The 17558-nt window shown below is 45.4% G+C and overlaps 1 protein-coding gene across 3 annotated transcripts in view; it reads left to right on the top strand.

Annotated features, from left to right (window-relative positions):
* Positions 1–8952: 8952 nt before the first annotated feature.
* tns1a (tensin 1a) overlaps positions 8953–17558 on the top strand; it is a 45947-nt gene continuing 37341 nt past the window's right edge. For 2 of the 3 annotated variants that reach the window (XM_031851814.1, XM_031851813.1), the window contains exon 1: positions 8953–9849. In XM_031851814.1, coding sequence (XP_031707674.1) covers positions 9754–9849 — 96 coding nt within the window. In that variant the 5' untranslated portion in view covers positions 8953–9753. Of the gene's footprint in view, positions 9850–15117; positions 15381–17558 lie in introns of those variants that run through there. The other variant, XM_031851815.1, reaches the window with a different exon arrangement.

The following is a 17558-nucleotide window of genomic DNA, read 5'->3' as shown; positions in this document are numbered from 1 at the left end:
CTGGTGAAGGTTGAAGATAAGACGGTGCGGTGGGGGTTTATAGTCCATGATGTTTTAGGTTGTCCTGATTTTTAGTTACAGCTCTACTGTAGGAAATGAGATGAGGATGCTGCATCGCTTACCTTGACTCTTCTCATTGTCTCCTCTGTTCCCGACACAAAGATGGCCGTGAATCATCAGAACTGTAGGTCAATAGTTTTAGAAATGTCTGAAATCTTTTGGGGGATGCTTCGAAGCTTCGAAGCACAAAGACCATAATGAAATCAAATCATATGAATGTGTGCAAAACCACTCCAAAATGTAAATGTGAATGCACCCAGTCACTGTCTCCTACCTCGTTCTCTTCTCCCCGATCAAAGCCCAAAATGACCCCTTCCCAGTTTCACTTGTTTCAAGGCAAAAATAAAACTCAGCACTCAATGGAGGGACTTAAGATCGACATTTTTTTTTTTTTTTTTTTTTTGCAGTGCAGCATTGCCGAACTGCTCAGCAGCCGCAGTAACAGTTAACAGGATTAGGCATGGCTTACATAAACATCTCCCATGGCAACAGTGCACTGGCACCAGGCAAAGGCAGGGAGAGGAGCCGTCACCGGAAAACATCATCGGTCTGGTCAGCTGAGTGTCAGCCGGCTTTGATGCATGATGTTTACAGCCATGTGTTTCCTGTGCATGCGTGTGTCCATCTTAGCTGCTTTAGTCAGCTATTGAGCAATGCCGTCTTGCTTTGCAGCCCACACCGCCATCAATTCTGTTCTCTAAAAAGTAACCCTGCAAAATTTGATATACAGTATTTTGTAAAATTCAAATTTGACCTTTAATGATTCAAGCCAAACGACTGCAGCTCGAATGCTCCGTGTGTGTCTTTGTAGCATCTTTGTTTGTGTGTGTCAGTGTTTTGTGGCCTGCCCGTGTTGTGACACTTTGGCAGCGATGCCTGAACTTGTGTCCCGTTGGATATACTACGCCTTTAAAGCGGTTCATTTGCCATAATTCCCTCAGGCCAGGCACATTGCTCACTGCCTCTCATGGCTGTGGCTCATGAAGGAGAGCAAAGGTCTCTGCGTGTCACGCTGTGTTCCTCGAAATGCCTCTGATAATATGTGGTCGACATTTTCTGTCCACGAAAGAGGGACGGATGAGAATCTAGCCCCTGCCTTCTTACCTGACCTATATAGTTCTGTGCTAAATGTACACCCCGTGTTACAGTCTAACTGGCTGTTCAGACTGTCGGTAGAACTCAAAACCAACATTATGTTTCAACTAAGAACTTAGATTTACAATTTTATTTCAGGTTAGGCTATAAGTTGCTCTTAAAATCATTTGGCAGAGGTGTATTTTATTACAAGCTTCTTCCTCAGACCAGGCGAGTGTTAAATGTATAATGTATAAAATACATACCATTCCCCTCAAAACAGCCTGAAACATCAGCTGGTAACATTGTTTGATCCTAAAATGTATGAAAGTGAACTTAATCGGTGGATGCATTATGTGGCAATAGTGATATTTTCATGCCTGGATTTGCATTCCCATGTTATTTCAGCCAAAATGAATGTTCATCACTATGTTTATATAGTGTTTCATTGTTTTTGGAGTACTGTGATTGCCATCTTGTGGTGTTTCGTTTTCCCCCTGCTCTTAGCTGACCAACAGGTGATAATGATATAAGTTGATTACTGCCTCTGCAACAAATGCCTGTTTTCCCTTTCACGATCTTTGCAGATTGAAACGTTGCCTTGAAAGAGAAATTACTTTTTATTTACTATTTATTTGGAGCCTAACACGGCGGAGACCTCTTCTCTGCCATACAGCAGTTTTGGCACTTAGCAGAGCAGTACCCAGGGACAAGACTCTTTCCTTGTAGTCGTCTCACTTCATCCACCTCCAGTCTCTGCTGTTAATTTGACCCGCTCCCTCCTCTCTCTGTCTGCTTTGCTCGGTCTGTCCTCTCCCATTTGTCCCTCTCCCCCTTCTCCCTGCCTTTCAGCAGAGATAAGGAGATTTAGGAGGAAGGGAACTGCTCCGATGCCTGACAAGTGGGAAGTGTTTTGCCTTTGCTCATTTTTTTTTCTGTCCATTTCCCGAATGTTCTTATTTGCTTAGGAAGCAGGCCGACTTCAGTGTCACTATGTGAATTTAATGTTCCTCATTGTGACAGTTTAGTATCGGCCATATCCAGTATGTCCTCTTCCGCTCATGTTTACAGCGTATTGCTCTTTCACATTCAAGGCCACAGTGAACTTGCTGTCGAAACAAATTCAGGGTTTGTGTGTCCAGACAAAGGACACATTTGAGGAAAAACACGAGGCAGCACCTTGGTTTTCAAATCATTATTGTGTAGTGCACAAGCTTGATTAAAGCGTTTTCTCGTGAACGGCTTGAAGGAATGTGCTGTTCTGCTCTGCCTGGTCTCACACGATCTGAAATGTTGTGTGATTATCCAGAAGACACCCGTCTTCTACTCGGCTTCATCCTCTCCCGTTGGATTCATGGTTGCTTTCTCTCATCTTTATCCTGAGCACTGCAAATTGTTTCTATCCTGATATCACATTGCTGAGTCTTAGTTTACGGATGAACTGGATTGTTGTCGGACTGTCACTTTGTCTTACACTACAACAAAGTCTCAGCAGTCAGTGTTCAAATCCAAGGCTGTGATTGGTGATACATGTGTATAATTAGACTAAGTAAGGGTCCGTAGTCGTCCTATCGATTTCTTGGCTCATTTAAGGGATTAAGGGGTCTGCAAATTCCTAAGCACGGCAGACAGGACCGGGGGTTTAACTGGAAAAGGTCCCATCTGTCAGGGCCTGTATGTGCTCACCGATATTTGTAGACATTTTTGTGAGTGAGATGCACACAGGGTGCCAGACCAGTTGCAATAAGTGATCTAATTTAAGCTTTTTTTGCTTTATATAAATAAATGATCTCTTTGGAGAACACCCAATATACTTTCTTTCTTGGACTATTTGTCACTGCTCAATTTTTTTAGTTGTGCTGTGCCACTCAGAGTAAATCAATCGCAGCTGAAATATGTCTCTCTGACATTGTTGTCCCTGTCCTATTTATTGTTGCCGACACCTCTGAAGGGAGAGTGTATGATCTGAACACTGTGTTCACCTTGAGATGTCTCCCCTGGCTCTGGTGTGTTTTGTCGACCACGAGGGGGTCTTTAACCTACATAGGTAGCTACATTAGCGGGGCTAAAAGCACGCCACAAACCTTACTGGAAATCAGCCAAGGCAGCAGCAGGACTTGAGCTATAAGGGGAGGAGCGGGGGGAGCTTCCCTCAGGCTCTTCCCTCAGGCTCTTCCCTTAGGCTCTTCTCGAGCTTGTCCCAAACGAAAATAGCCACAATCCTGCTGCTGTGTTCCAAGCATGCATCCTGTGATGAGCAGCTTTGTTGATAAGAGCGGTAACTTCCTTCATATGCAGCATGATTTGAAGCAGTGGAGTCAGTTTCAAAGCAGTATGAATCTAACTGTGAAGAAGCTAAACAAATATATGTCCCATTTGGGATTTTAACAGCATTGTTGAGTTTAAAGTATCTCACTGTGCCGTCTGTATTTCAGTTCTTGTTCGTTCCACAAAACAAGAATCAACCGTTCCCTCTTGCTCGTGGCTGCAGAAGGTGAAAGCTGCATGCTGCGAATGATTTAAAGGAGCAGAGTGGAGAGTCAGGGGTCGATTCTAATTTGGCCTCGGACTGCAGCTGATTGCTGATAACGGTGCTGTTGAGTTGCATTACGCTGCTGTCGTCTGGCTGATACCTGATTGCAGCTTATCAGGGGCATTTACATCACTGATTACCTTCTGCCTGCTGCGGCTCAACCCAGATCGGCTGTCCTCATCCAGAGTGTGAGACAGACAGAACACATGGAATTCTGGGTAATGACTATATGTCAAAGCACACGAATGTAATCTATAGCGATTTAAAAAAAAATGTGTCAGTGAGAATAGTTTTTTTCAATAAAACTGCTGTTCTTTTGGAAGTAAAAACATCGAAATGTAAGAGAAACAGAAAAACTGCAGTTCCTACCTGTGGCTCTTGACCAGTGACACATTTTGCAAATTAAACAATCATATTTGCATAATTAAAGAATGCGAAAACTGAAAAGTTATCACCCATACTGTCTGTTTTAAACACCCATCATAGTTTACACACACTTTCGGGTTAACCTCCAAATAAACTAACTAATCTGGGAATCTGTTTCCAACCTGTCTGACTTCTTTTTAGCATGTTCCCAAACCTCAGCAATTACTCTCTCGAAATTACTAAAACATCATCCTAATCCGGAATTGTCCTTTAAACTACACCTTGAAATTTTGCAAATAAAAGTGAAGGCAAATTGATCATGCTGTCGCTAATGTCCTGAGAGAGTGTAGATCCACTTCCCTGTCAATAGCACCATCATCACCTCTTCCCTCCTGTCTTTTCTTCTCCCTTGGGGTCGGAGGAAAGGTTGGAAGCCGCCATGTGTGTGTATGTGTGTGTGTGTGTTGGGGGGAGGGGAGCAGACATCACTGGATAACTGAGTTTCCCTTGGCAGCAGGCCCCGGAAGTGTCACCGCTCATAGAACTACACTCTTAAGCGCATCCAGGAGCCTCCCTGTCCCTGCACATAACTTGCTCCGGCTAAAGATGAACCTGTCACCTGGAGGTGTTTCCCCGCGCAGAGGTGGACTCCTTACGAGTGTCGTAAAAAAAAAGAAGATCTTTACAATTCCTTTTCTTTTGTTTTTGAGCATTAATTATTTGAAGAAATAATAATGATTAGGATTATAACATTTCGCTTCAGACGGTTAAAATACTGAAACGTTTGTAGATCACTGGAGTACAACCATCCAGCGTCATTGAGACTCACTGATCAAAGCACCTTCACTTAATAGACTGACTCATTGATCACAGGCCATCAGGGTCACCTCTGTCTCTGCAGTGCTTTCTCTTGGATTAGATGTGATGAAGAGGGACATTTCTGAAACAACGAGGTGTCGTCATTATTATGTATTATTATGCATTATGCATGGCACCCTGCACCCAGGAGTAGGGGCTGGCACGCCTGCAGTGCAAGTGCATGGGATGCTTGTATTCTGTGTGCTGATGTCCCACGCATGTACTTTCATTTAGTCTTTTAGTCTTAAAATAATTGACGTTCAACTATCTTAAGTTTTTTGGATTGGTATGTGTCTCAAATAAGTTGAAATCTGTTCTGGGTAGACTTTGCATGGGAGAAGAATAGTAAAGAGGGTACAGAGACAAAACGGTATCTTTCTGCTGTAAAGAGCAAGGCGAATACTAATAAAATGAGAAAAGGGATGTCAAGGAGAAAGTGAAAAAGAAGGGAATATAAGGGCGAGTGGGAGAGAAGTGGAAGGTAGATGAGACTGCGTGTTATTGAATGATGGGACCTAATCTGCTGTCTGCTCAGTACAGTGCACACCCTGTGCTCTGAATGTGAATGGGATGCTGGTGCAGAAAACTAAACTCTGCACCTCCTTCTGTGTCTCTTGCAGGCTGTACAGCAGGCTGCCCAGCTGTCAATCACAACCGTGACCAGACGGCCTACGTCCGAGCCTCGTATGACATCGCTGCAAGCCTGCAAACTGTGGCGGTGAGCTGCTTTTAATAATTATTTTAATTATGGGGGTGGGACAGACTTTTTCACACCTGGAAGGTCACACTTTGCGTCTGTATGTAGTATGTAGCCGTCGGCAGGAGCCAGCTTATTTAGCTTAGCATAGAGTGGTAGCAGTTATCCTGACTCTTCAAATAGACACGTATACAAACATATTGTATCAGATGGTCAGGGGAAACAGAACGTCTTCAACACCTGTGTGTATTCTCATCAAAGTGGGAAGTAATTTGCTGATCCCTCCTTTGAATCAACAAGAGGTTTAATGAAACATTCATTACAATCTTGAAAAGCATTAACTCAAATTAGCTTTCCTCAGATTTTGTTTGCGCGTGATGAAAAATTCACATAACCTTGCTCTGAGCAAATGAAAACACTGAATATGTGAGTGTGCAGCTGCGGCTGTTAGACTGGGAGGAAGGGTTCTCATTAAGTTCAACATTAAACAATATTAAGGATTTCATTTCAAACTGTGCATATATTTGGACAGAAGGCAAAACAGCCAACATTCGATAAATATTGACAGTGTTGCTAAAAAACCTGTGGTGCAATAGAGGATAAAAAAGCCAACGTTGTCTGTTTTTGTGCACTTGGTGAAAAATGATAGATTCGGATCCTGCTGCACATGACAGGGGGAAAGTCATTGAGGGAGAAGTTGCTTTTTTTTGGCAGCCGCCACTTTTTTACGGGGGTTTCCAGTCAAACGGATAGGCAGCGTGACAGGCCAGTCAATAGAAGTCAGCAGTGATTATGCAAGTTGCTTATGCCTAATGAGAAAGGTCAGCGCGTTGCCAAGAGAGTGGGACACGAGCCCAGTCTCACACTGAGATGTACAGAACACACTGCTGTAGGGAACTGTGCAGCACAAAAAACGCATTCCTCCGTCAATATCACTGATGAAAATGGACCCGACTATACTGTCAACAGAATACCTTCCCAGTTTAATTTTATTTTCCGACAAACGTTTTTATAAATGTGACCTGTTTCATATCTAATGTCAGATTTGGAGAGAAAAGCAGCGAACCAGTTCAGTGTAAAAGGAGCAGGTCCACATCGTCAATAATGTTGACATAAAGGGAAAATACACTGTTCGCTTTCAATTTTTGCGCCCATTTGCTTTTTGGTGGCAAATTTTTCTTGCAGAAAAGTAGCCATTTATAGACGTGTGATGTGACGTCGATTTCTTCTTCTTCTAGGATGTATGTCAGGGTTTGGTGTTGGTCCATCAGACAGCGGGAGATTCTTTCTATAGAGCTGCCATTTTGCATCAACATCATACTGACATCATACGTCGACCATTTTGGTAAAGACAGACATTTTTCCTCCCAACAGTGGCCTCAGTAGACCAGAATGCAATGCAGCCTTAAGGATTGCTGATTATTAAGTAGTTGGCTCTCTGCATGCCCATAATCTCACTTGAAATTCAAAGCAACAAGTTCAAACTCATTCTTGAGGATATTGAAAGGCATTCTGGTGAATGTAGTTATTGCTATAATGCTAAATATTCGAAATGCATACCTTGTCATCCTGATAGTCCATGCTGTGACTTTATGTTGGTCTATACTCCACATCTGTTGCACAAATGGGATCCCTCCTGATGTTGTGACAACAGGTGGTCGTACATTTCTGTCCCCGTCTCTGTTCAAAGATGGCCTCTGGTGTCGAGTGTGAGTGTCTTCCTCGGTCTTTCTCCGCTCGCTCGCTGACTCCTGGCCGATGTTGTGACCGGTCGTGTTGCTTGCAAACAGCTGATGTCGGTCTTGGGTCCTTTGACGTTTGACCAGTGCAGCGGTCATCACAGCTGTTGCAAGCGGTGTCGTGATACCACCCAGTCGTACTTTGTGGGGGTGTCGCAGCAGAGACCTTTAGTCGCTGAGTGGTTGTGCGTGATTGGTCCTTCAGTACTTTGGTTATTAGTAACCACAGCCCTCTAGTTTTTAGAATATTTAAATTCCTTTAACTCAGTACTTCTATATCATTAGCTACTTGAGGGAAGCTGCCTTGCACAAGCAACTCATGCATATGATATTTCATTTATTCATGCATTCAGTAGATAAATTGCATTAAATGCATTTTGTTCTAAATATCTGCAAATGCTTTTTACCAAGCGAACCATTGAGTCGGTCTCATGCAGGAACATACTTGGATAGATGGCGCACTGTGTTTATATACCGACATGTGCACTGAATGCAGATCTCATTTCATATGTACAAAGAGCAGCAGCTCTGATAGGAGCAGCTCTCTGTTAAAAAAGATCTGTTTTGTTTTTTATTATTATTGCTAACGTATTTCCATTCGACCAAACAATTTATGTTATGTCCCCCCCCCCCCCCCCCCCCCAGGCTAGGCTAGCTCTGGTTGACAGAACAGCATCCTCTCTACACTTTATCTCCCTCGCTCATTGCTTTGATGTGTTGTGATTGCGTTGGTGTGGCGGTGGTGTGTATGGTGGGAGGGGTTGGGGTTGGGGGATTGAGGAGGAGGTAGGGGGGGGGTTATAGCAGAGAAAAGCGTTCTGCAGTGAAAATGTGCTCCCACTGAAGCGTAGAGAGACTGCAGCACAGTGAACGAGCCTGTGCACCACCTGCAGTTGTGTGTGCGTGTGTGTGTGTGTGTGTGTGTGTGAGGGAAATAATCACCCAAGACACAATGATTCAACACCCAGCTCCTGTCCTCTTCTGTCATCCTCTATCCTTTCTTTCTCTCCTCCCTCCGTCTCTCCCTTCGACCCAATTCTCCACACACACTACAATCATCTCACCCCCGTGCCTGCCTTGTATCCGCCTTGCACCGTGAGGCTGCTGCATGTCCGCTTGTGTGCGTATGTTGCGCATCCGCTTGTGTGCGTATGTTGCGCATGCTGGTGAGTGTGTGTGTGTTCACCAGTATTCTCTGCTCAATATTCTCAAACACAGTCTCCCCCTCCTTCTGCGACTCGCTGCTTTCCCCCTTTTTTTGTCATTCTCCTCTCCTGGTGTCTCTCATCCGTCCATCTTGACTCCTCCATTCACTCTTTCAGCCCGTTCCGTTGCTCCTCCACCTCCTCCGCCTCCTCCACCTCTCCCAGTGATCACTACTTGATGCGCACTTTTCGTGCACACGCACATCGCCCGTCCCCACTGGCTTCAACTCTGAAATACAAAAACACTGGATGAATACACTCAATCTGTCGTTCTCAGCAGAAACCCTTTCTGTTTTCCCATCTTTTTTTCTTCTCTCCAACCGTTATGTTCCCAGTCATTTCTCCTTTTCTCTCCCCCCCCCCCCCACTCTTTTGCTCCCCTCCTCCCGCGCTGGCTGAGTAAGTGCTGCAGCATCAGTGCATGTGTGTATGTGTGAGAGAGCAGCACAGAGCAGGAGAGCGGGAGAGACGTGTGTGTGTGTAAGCGGAGTGTGTGAGCGCGAAGCACCGGGGATCCTGAGCCTGGAGGGGTGCCGTGTGACCAGAGAGAGGGGCTCTTCTGCCTGTGGATGTATGTGCCAGGACAGCGGGGCTTTTTTTCCCTTTCTTTTTTTGCAGGCGAGCGTACATGTGCGTGAATGTGTGTGTGAGTGAGAGACAGGGAGTGTGGGCATGCCAGCGTGCGTATGTGTAACAGTGTCGTCGATCAGCGGCGAGCTCTTCGCATTATGCAGCCGACGGTGCTCATCACACTTTGAGGACTGACTCATCTTAGACCCCGGCTGTGGAGACAGAAGAGACCACAGAGAGAGGAAGACCGATGGATGCAAAGACAGGAGGGCAGTTTTAGGCTCTTGATGCTATTAGGTCCCCCTAGACCGTCCAAAGGTCTAGTCCATTTGTGGGACACCAGCAGCTTCACACCGGCCCCCCTTGTTCCCCCTCAAATTGGAATTGCTGACACATAGCCAGACAGGTAGCCAAAATTGCCAAAAAATAACCTGAAAGGAAAATACATCCCCTGTCATCGTTAGACTTGCAGGAAGGTTTTCAATTCATTTCTGATCCACGGAGTAGGACAAGAGGGTCTCCTGACACTGCGGGGTCTTTTTTTCACTTGACATCGTTCTCTTTACTGGGGGGAGGTTGCAGGATCCTATCCCGGGCACCGAGGGGGGGGGGGGATAAGAGGCTGGCAGACGAGACGGGACGGACGCAGGCATGGCTCGCCTCAACTGGTGCCTGGCTGCCGTCGTCAGCTGGGGCAAGTTCCTCTTCGCCTGCTTCTTCCCTCTGCGGGGGGCCAAGCGAGACAAGGTAAGACTTCACGGAGTGGGGAGGGGGGAATGGGAGACTGAGCCGGGATTCAGTGGACTTAGATGACGAGTTCTGCACATGTCGTCTCTCATTGTCTCACTTCAACGCACGCAGATGACTTTCTCCCACAATAAATGCCAAAACGCATGTCTGGAATTCTCATCCTGCATGAAATATACGTCTGGCTGGGCCTTGCTCGGAGTCACACCACTCATCCATTACATACATCCAGACGGTTTTTACGTAAACCACCAAGTGACGTAGCTGTGAAAAGGAGCTTGGCAGCTGGTCATGGACCATGAGCTCTGGCAGACTGGTTGGTGTCCCTCTAAGTGCTGATTCAAGGTCAGTGTTACATCTCCAAGTGGTCTCCAGGCAGCCGCTCCAGATAGAAGACGGTGGGGAACCATGAAGATCACATTTTGGATGTGCCACTAGAGCCAGGCACCAAACCAAACCTGGAACAAATGTTGCTCCTGATACATAGGGTCACCTTGCCTTCGGAGCTGCAGAATTGTAATGCACCATTATTGGGGGTTTGCGTAATCCCCTGAAAGAGCTCTTGATTCTCATCCATCTCTCGCCGTCGCACGTCATGCTGTATTTGTTTGTTTTTGATGAGGGCTGCGAGTCTTTCATCCCCTGAGCCATATTCCGATGGTTGCATGGCACATGTGTATGAGCAAGAAAGGCCAAACGGAGTTCCTTGAATGGTATCAGCTGAACGCACGCTCAGCTTCTTTGTCTGCTTCCCCGGAGCCAATGTTATTGGAACATGGAGTGCAATCTTTGCTTTTTTTGTGCTCTTCTCTAGCAGAGAGTCAATCATGTGTAACAACGAAATGGCACCATATCCTCTCACACAGGCACTTGTACACATGAAGGGACACCAGAAACAATACCCGAGGTCATCCTCTGATGAATGGGGATGGGTGGGATGATTTTTGGAGGTGATTGTTCATGTTTCTAAACACCATGAGCATCTCTAGAACAGTTGTCCTAAGGCAGGAAACCCTGACCAAATCAGCTTAATGCGCTGCGCCCTCAGTAAAGACACCTTTCGGGACTTTCACGTGCCCTCATACCTTTCATCCTCACCGTTGGCTATTTTTGAAAAGCTCCGCTCCTGAACGTAGGTGTCAGTCAAAAAGGTTTGAAACTTGAGTGTTGCATTGCTGCAACTCTCCCTCGACTGCGTGCTCGCTGCGTATATGCGAAGCGTTTGGGCTTGTCTGGTAATGAATGGATTTTTCTGTTTGTGGTGACGCCGTAGCGTGCAGTGCTGCAGCCGCCCGTCTCTCCAAGCCCCAACACCCTCCCCAGCAGCACCAACACCAGCAGCACCCCCCCCCCCCCGCCCCATTGCCGCAGCTCCTTATCTCTACACCCGCGCTCAATCCCACCACACTCCCCTTGTCGCACTCTCTCGTATGCGTGTGTAAATGTGTGTGGAGCTTGTTAGTGCCTTTGCAGACACACACACACACACACACACACACACACACACACACACACACACACACACACACACTCGTTATATATCTCCTCGACCCTATGCAATGAATCCCCAACCCATTATGTTCGTTCAGTCACAGCTCTTGCTCAGCCTGTCCTCTCAGCATTGGCTTTTTTCCCCCTTCAATCTAGAAAGAGGATTTCCTTTTGTTTGATTTTTTTCCTCACTCTTGGAAACACTCATATAAAAACTATTAATGAACCGAGGCTGTAAATGAAGAGAGAGAGAGATGTTAGAGAGGAAGCTCAGGCACATCTTCTACTCTTGTGCCTACACCGTAAAATGGGACTTGTCACCAGGGATGTACCCTTGTTAAGGTGTATATATATGGTATACATTTGTCCCCTTGTTCATTTTAACTTGGAACATTCATGTAGCCCCTATACTAAAAAAAGCTGTAAAGAATCAAGTTATTGTCTGTATTTGAGGCCTGAGATTGTTATTTTCCAAAACTCTATTGTTCTTGAAAGAACGTGCAAAAGGTTGATTTTACAGCGTTGGCAGATGAAGAAAACATGTTTATTACGACTTAACATGCGGTCAGATATTACTTCAGAGAGAGTTTTTGCATTGATAATCTGGCACAGATATGAATCTTTCCACGTCTCTCTAACAATGATACAGTTTTTACTCGGACGAAGTGTAAACTCAAAGAGAACAAGATGCACAGTATATACTGTACGTTTCCCAGCGCTATGTTGTCAGTACACATAATACGTAAGATCATCATCAAAATATTATACATGTCTTGCATCTTGTACAAGGGATTTTAGGACACTTCTTGAAGTTTACAAGTCAACCATGCGGTCTCCAGCTGATCACGTGACCAACGGGGAGGTGAAAGTGGAGAGGTAAGGCTCTGTGTCTTCCCCCTGAGGACCACTGTGAGGTGTTCAGTTTCCATGGCAACGCGGCTCACACAGTTCCCCCCCCCCCACACACACACACGATGGGGCCGGGTTACAACGGGAGACGGGTTCGGAATACTGTCGGCATGTGTGTGTGTTTGACTGTGAATGTGTGGCGGTTTTGTAAGGAAGAGATGAGGGAGGTGGAGGTTTTCTCCATGTGTGTTACTATGGTGACACTACTGTGGTACTATCCTCATATCCTGTCGTCTCTTCTCTCCAATTTCTTTTCCTTTCTTGCCTCTGTCCTCTTTCCTCCCGTCTCTGTTCCTTTTCTTTTATTCCGTTTAAATTTCCTCTCCTGTCCTTTCATCTCCTGCCCTCCTCACCTTCCTTTGTTTCCCCCTCTTCTTCTTTCTTCTCCTCTCCTCATTGTGTCATCTCATCTCCTTGTCTCTGTCCTCTCTTTTCCCTCAGTTTCTTTTCTTTTATTTGAATTCACCTCCTCTCCTCTATGTTCCTTTCCCTCTATTTCATATACATCGTGGTGTCTTCTTTCCTCGTCTTTCACCCGTTGTTTCCTCTCCTCTCCTCTCCTCTGCCCTCCTCTCCTCCAGTATTTTCTGTTTACTTGCCTCCCTATTCATTTAACTAATGTCCCCCAGGGCAGTAAATTCACATCAGGCAGTACTGCAGACAGCCAAAAGAGAAGACTGTGACGGGGAACCTGTCCGCTGAATAGCTCCTTATTCTCTCCCTCTAGATTGCCTCTCCAGCATATGTATGAAAACCTCATTCATTGCTCGTCGTATTTATCACACGCTCCCAACTTACCTTGAGTAATGTCGTCCGACTATGGCGAGCTGTGTGCAGGTACCGCACCCAGAGAATTGCACACTTCTTCCCTGAATGGCTCGCTGTATTCTGGGCCGGCGTTCAGCATGATGGATGCTTTGTTATTTTAGCATTAAAGCTTTAATGTGATGGATTCTCCAGCGACAGAGGAGGAGACTGCAGAGTCAATGTAGAATTATTATTATTTTTTTTTCTCTCCTCTCTTCTCTTCCATCACAGTTTTTGTTTGAGCAGTATGTCTAGTACAACCATAATATTTCAACATCTTGGGCGTTTTTGTGTTGGTGGAGCTGGTGATCAAATATCACTCTGTCAGTGTATGTACATGTATAGCAAAGTTCCCCCAACCTTTAAATAGGTAGAGGGCTGCTAACATCATTAGTCAGGCCTTTAATGGGGAGTTTTACTGTCCCGTGATGGTCTAAAGTCCCTTTTCCGTGAGTACAATTCTGTGGGAAATAAAGTACAAGTGTGTGCTTGTGCCTGCCTGGCTGTGTGTTTTCACTGAGTTCTGGCATGTTGCACTGGGAATAAGGGAATAAGAACCTGACCTCACTGTGCAAAAATGTTGTACTGAGAAAATACACCACTCCCAATAGCAGACTCAAAATCAATGCTTTTTGCAGGTAGTAAACGAGTATTCTGGCTGCATCCAGACAGAAGAAAAACATGAGATGCATGCATGAGTTGTATGTTTGTAAAATCTTGCTTTTACGTATCTGCAGACACTGTCTGAGTGTTGGTTGGAGGCCACTAGAGGCTGCTAGTAACCCAGTTTAGACCAGTTGGCTGCAGGGAGAAAGTGGCTGCCATGTGTCGAACACAGCCACCAAGTCCATTTGAAAACCAGTTCAGGAGTGCTGCAGCACAACCAGTCCCCCAATGCGTCCACACAGTGCTCTTTGCTGACATTATGTTGATATGAGTACACATGGAGGGAGACACACACACACACACACACACGCATTTTATGACTATAAAAATTAGTATTTTCCCCAACAACAGCAAGATCCGCAGATCACACACACACACACACACACACGCACACACACACACACACACACAAATTATGTGTCAGGTTAGCCTATGGATTGAGGTAACTGTTCCAGTGGAAGTGATGGAGTGCAGCAAGGATCAATAGAGGGTGTTTTCTCAAAATGAATTGGCTCTTAGCCCTTTATGGATCTGACTGTGGAGTGATGTAATGTGCCCTCACCGCTGATATAATGTTGATTCAGAGCTGTACTGGATATAGATGTATACATGCACATGTGCTCGAGAACGTTTGCATGCATACATGCGTGTTAAGTATTTTGCACTTGCACACACAGAGGACCTGGGAGGATGCAAAACGCATACAGATACATGCAGGGAGGTTTAAAAAAGTGTTTTCATCAATTTATTTACCTTATAGTGTAGTCAGCTTTATAATCTTCTGTGACACTGTAGAGAGCTTTGTAAAGTCTGAGAAAGTAACTCTGATGATGTCATCAGGGGTGTGTCATCTCGGGCTTGACTGCAATAGTTAAGTGTTTCATATGGGTTTTCAAAAGAAGAAGAAGAAGTTATGACAGTGTTTCTCTCAAAATATAAAGGATGTCACCGCTTTTACTGCAAGAAGAGTAATGGACGCCTTACCATATGGCCATATTTGTGTATATGGCCTTTCTTTTAATGAGATTGCCTGTGCATCTGTATATACAACATATGTATACCTCACTGATGAGCTCAGATATATTTTCTAATAGTTCCCAGCGGCTTCTGCAGTGAGAACCTGTTACATTCTCATTGTTTGTCTGGCCACTCGGCTGCGTCACGGCAGCTGTCGAGTCCTGCAAATATTGCTGAAGGAAGAGTGGAGAGATCTGGAAACAAGAAGGGGTTGCCGATGAAAAATTGAAGTGACATTAGTGCAGACATGAGCGAGCATGCTCACAGAGGAGAGGTGGAGGGAAAGAGAGGTGAGGGATGCAAGGAATTCCTCCAAGGAATAAAGTTACCACACTTCGAGAGAGAGAGAGAGAGAGAGAGAGAGAGAGAGAGAGGGAGAGGGAGAGAGTGGGAGGCTGACTGACTGAGTCCATCCGAGAGAGAAAACGAGAGCATTCCCTTCCCCACCCTCTGTGCACCGTGCACGTCTGGCATGGATCTGTGTCGCCGAAGCCTGCGTGGAACCGCCGGGAATTTCTGGGAATACCGTGGATTTCTGTCCTGAGCCTGGAGAGCCCTTTTCCAGGATGCCCTCCGTGTCTCTGCCCTCCGCCCTGGCAGGGAGGGCCAGGACCTGGGTTTGCCTCTCCTGCATGTTTTGGGTAAGAAATCACATATTTGGGACGTACAGTGGTAGGTCCCGGCGATCAGCTAAAGGTCATCATGGAATAAGGTCAATTGTCAGAGAGGCAACAAAAGCTGCTGTATTTTGGATGCAGTCCAAAGAAGCAGGTTGTATTTCTCAATAGGCGTGAGAGAGGTGTAACCAAAGCTACATTTATCACATTTATGGATGACCCAATGGATTTTTTCCTGCCCACATCTTATCAAATGCTCTAAATGACCTTCCATGTGTTGTCAAGTGGGCGGTTATGTTTATGTGTGGAGTGTAGAGAGGTGAGCAGTTCATGATCAGTGGTTCCTTTTGAAGCAACTACACAGCAGCACCACTGTTGCTTCTGTAGGTGTTCAAAAGTTGGAAAATTATTGTTTTTGTCTGGTTCAAAATGTGCAAAGTTGACTCAGGTCTCATCCTAGCCAAAGCTGGAGATTAGATTTCTCCACTGAACGCACTCTAGTGACCTTCATCCTTTGGTCACTAGAGGTCAGGTTCACGTTTGTCGGACGTGAGAGCATGGCCGGTGTATCTACAGTAGCTGATTTCGTTCCGTGATCCTTGCAGGACTAATCTAGTTGACTGCTCTGTGGCTACTCGCATCGGCGCATTCTTGCGTTGGGTCCACGCGGCTTCGGCGATGGAGCTATTTCTGGTTCCTCCTGTATAATTTAATCTGCTGCTGCTTGCTTCTCCTGCTATCTGGGACTGACTGGGTGTGTCAGGAACTGGGGGCTTTCCACGCAGCATCTTGGCTAAACAAAAAAAAGACAGAAAAAGTCAAGCACGCCAACACACCTCTGGACATGCGTGAGGATGTGTGTGGACTATGGAAGCATGTGAATATGGACATAAGATCTTTTTCTTGCAGAGGAACATAAATTTAGCGTTTAAGCCTGCGATGTCTTTTTGTGCTTGAGGAACACTTCTTCTAATACATGTGCAATGCCAAATCCAGCCACAGAATCACATATTAGAGTAAGAAATATGTGGGGTTTTGTATGTTAACATATTTCCGCATACATTACCTACCTTTTAATGCTCCTAGCTGCAGTGCAACACCGTCTTCATTGGGAAAGTAGGTGGATTTATTGCTTTTTTTGTTGTATAATGTATACACAGTGTGTAATGATCGCACCCAAGTGTTAAGTGAGGCATCTGCCCTACTTTTCTGTAGCTTGCAGTGGGGGAGAGGGCCATTTGGATGCAAGGAGAAAGAGTGGAGTAGGTGGAGGAAAAGCTCCCACGCAGTTCATATGCAAAGTGAGACATTGAGTTGTCCAGATGCAAGGCCTCCAATCCAACATGATCACCCTTCAAATCGACAACAAAAGGAGACGAAAACGCTGAAGAGGGAACGAGAGGGGAAGACATGAGTGTTGTGGGGCGTGAGAGAGGAAGAGGAGGAGAGGCTGAGTGACGTGCGAGAAGCGGGTTCTAAGAAAGCTCCTCAAATACATGCTATTAATAATGTATCCCCCCCTCACACACAGAGAGGGAATATTAGATTTGACATGCTGACAGAAACAGCCACAAATGCAGGCTAGTTCCTCCAGTGCTGGCCGAATACTTCTGTGAGCTCATTACCGCTCTACAATATGCTAAGCAGCTCCGCTATGAATAACAACAAGCGTTATTTGACACAGCACAGGCGATATGATTCTGAACACATTCACTGAAGAATTTCCTGCCGGTGTTTACCCGAGTGCAGTCAGGGCGCTCCTGTTAAGACCTGGGATAATGTTCATGGGGTTCTGCAGTGTCACAGGTTTGACTACAGATGTTCACTGATGCCAACTACTCTATATTTCACATTCGCTGTCTCTCTTCCCTGGAAAATACTAAGACAACCATGTGCAGTGCAAGTAAGTGGCTTTGCAGGGATTATATCATTTTTAAAAGTCTAATCATGCGTCCCTTTTTCTAACATTACAGTATTTGAAAAGGTCACTTTGATAGTTAAAGGCCCAATCCGTCATTTTTGGAGCATATTATTACTATTTTTTTTCCTGGATATGGATCTAGTGTTTATCTTAGTTTGACTTAGACTAAAAGTCTAAAGACTACAAAATGACACTATAGCACATGCTATCATCACACAACAACAATACGTACACCGTCATGAGTCTGCAAAGGCTTCCAGGCTGCTCAAAGACAAGGTCTG

This window comes from Anarrhichthys ocellatus, unplaced genomic scaffold, assembly GCF_004355925.1.
Source record: "Anarrhichthys ocellatus isolate YVR2014 unplaced genomic scaffold, GSC_Weel_1.0 scaffold12, whole genome shotgun sequence".
NCBI lineage: Eukaryota > Metazoa > Chordata > Actinopteri > Perciformes > Anarhichadidae > Anarrhichthys > Anarrhichthys ocellatus.
Note: the sequence above shows the minus strand (reverse complement) of the source record. Positions and strands in the feature narration are given on the sequence as shown.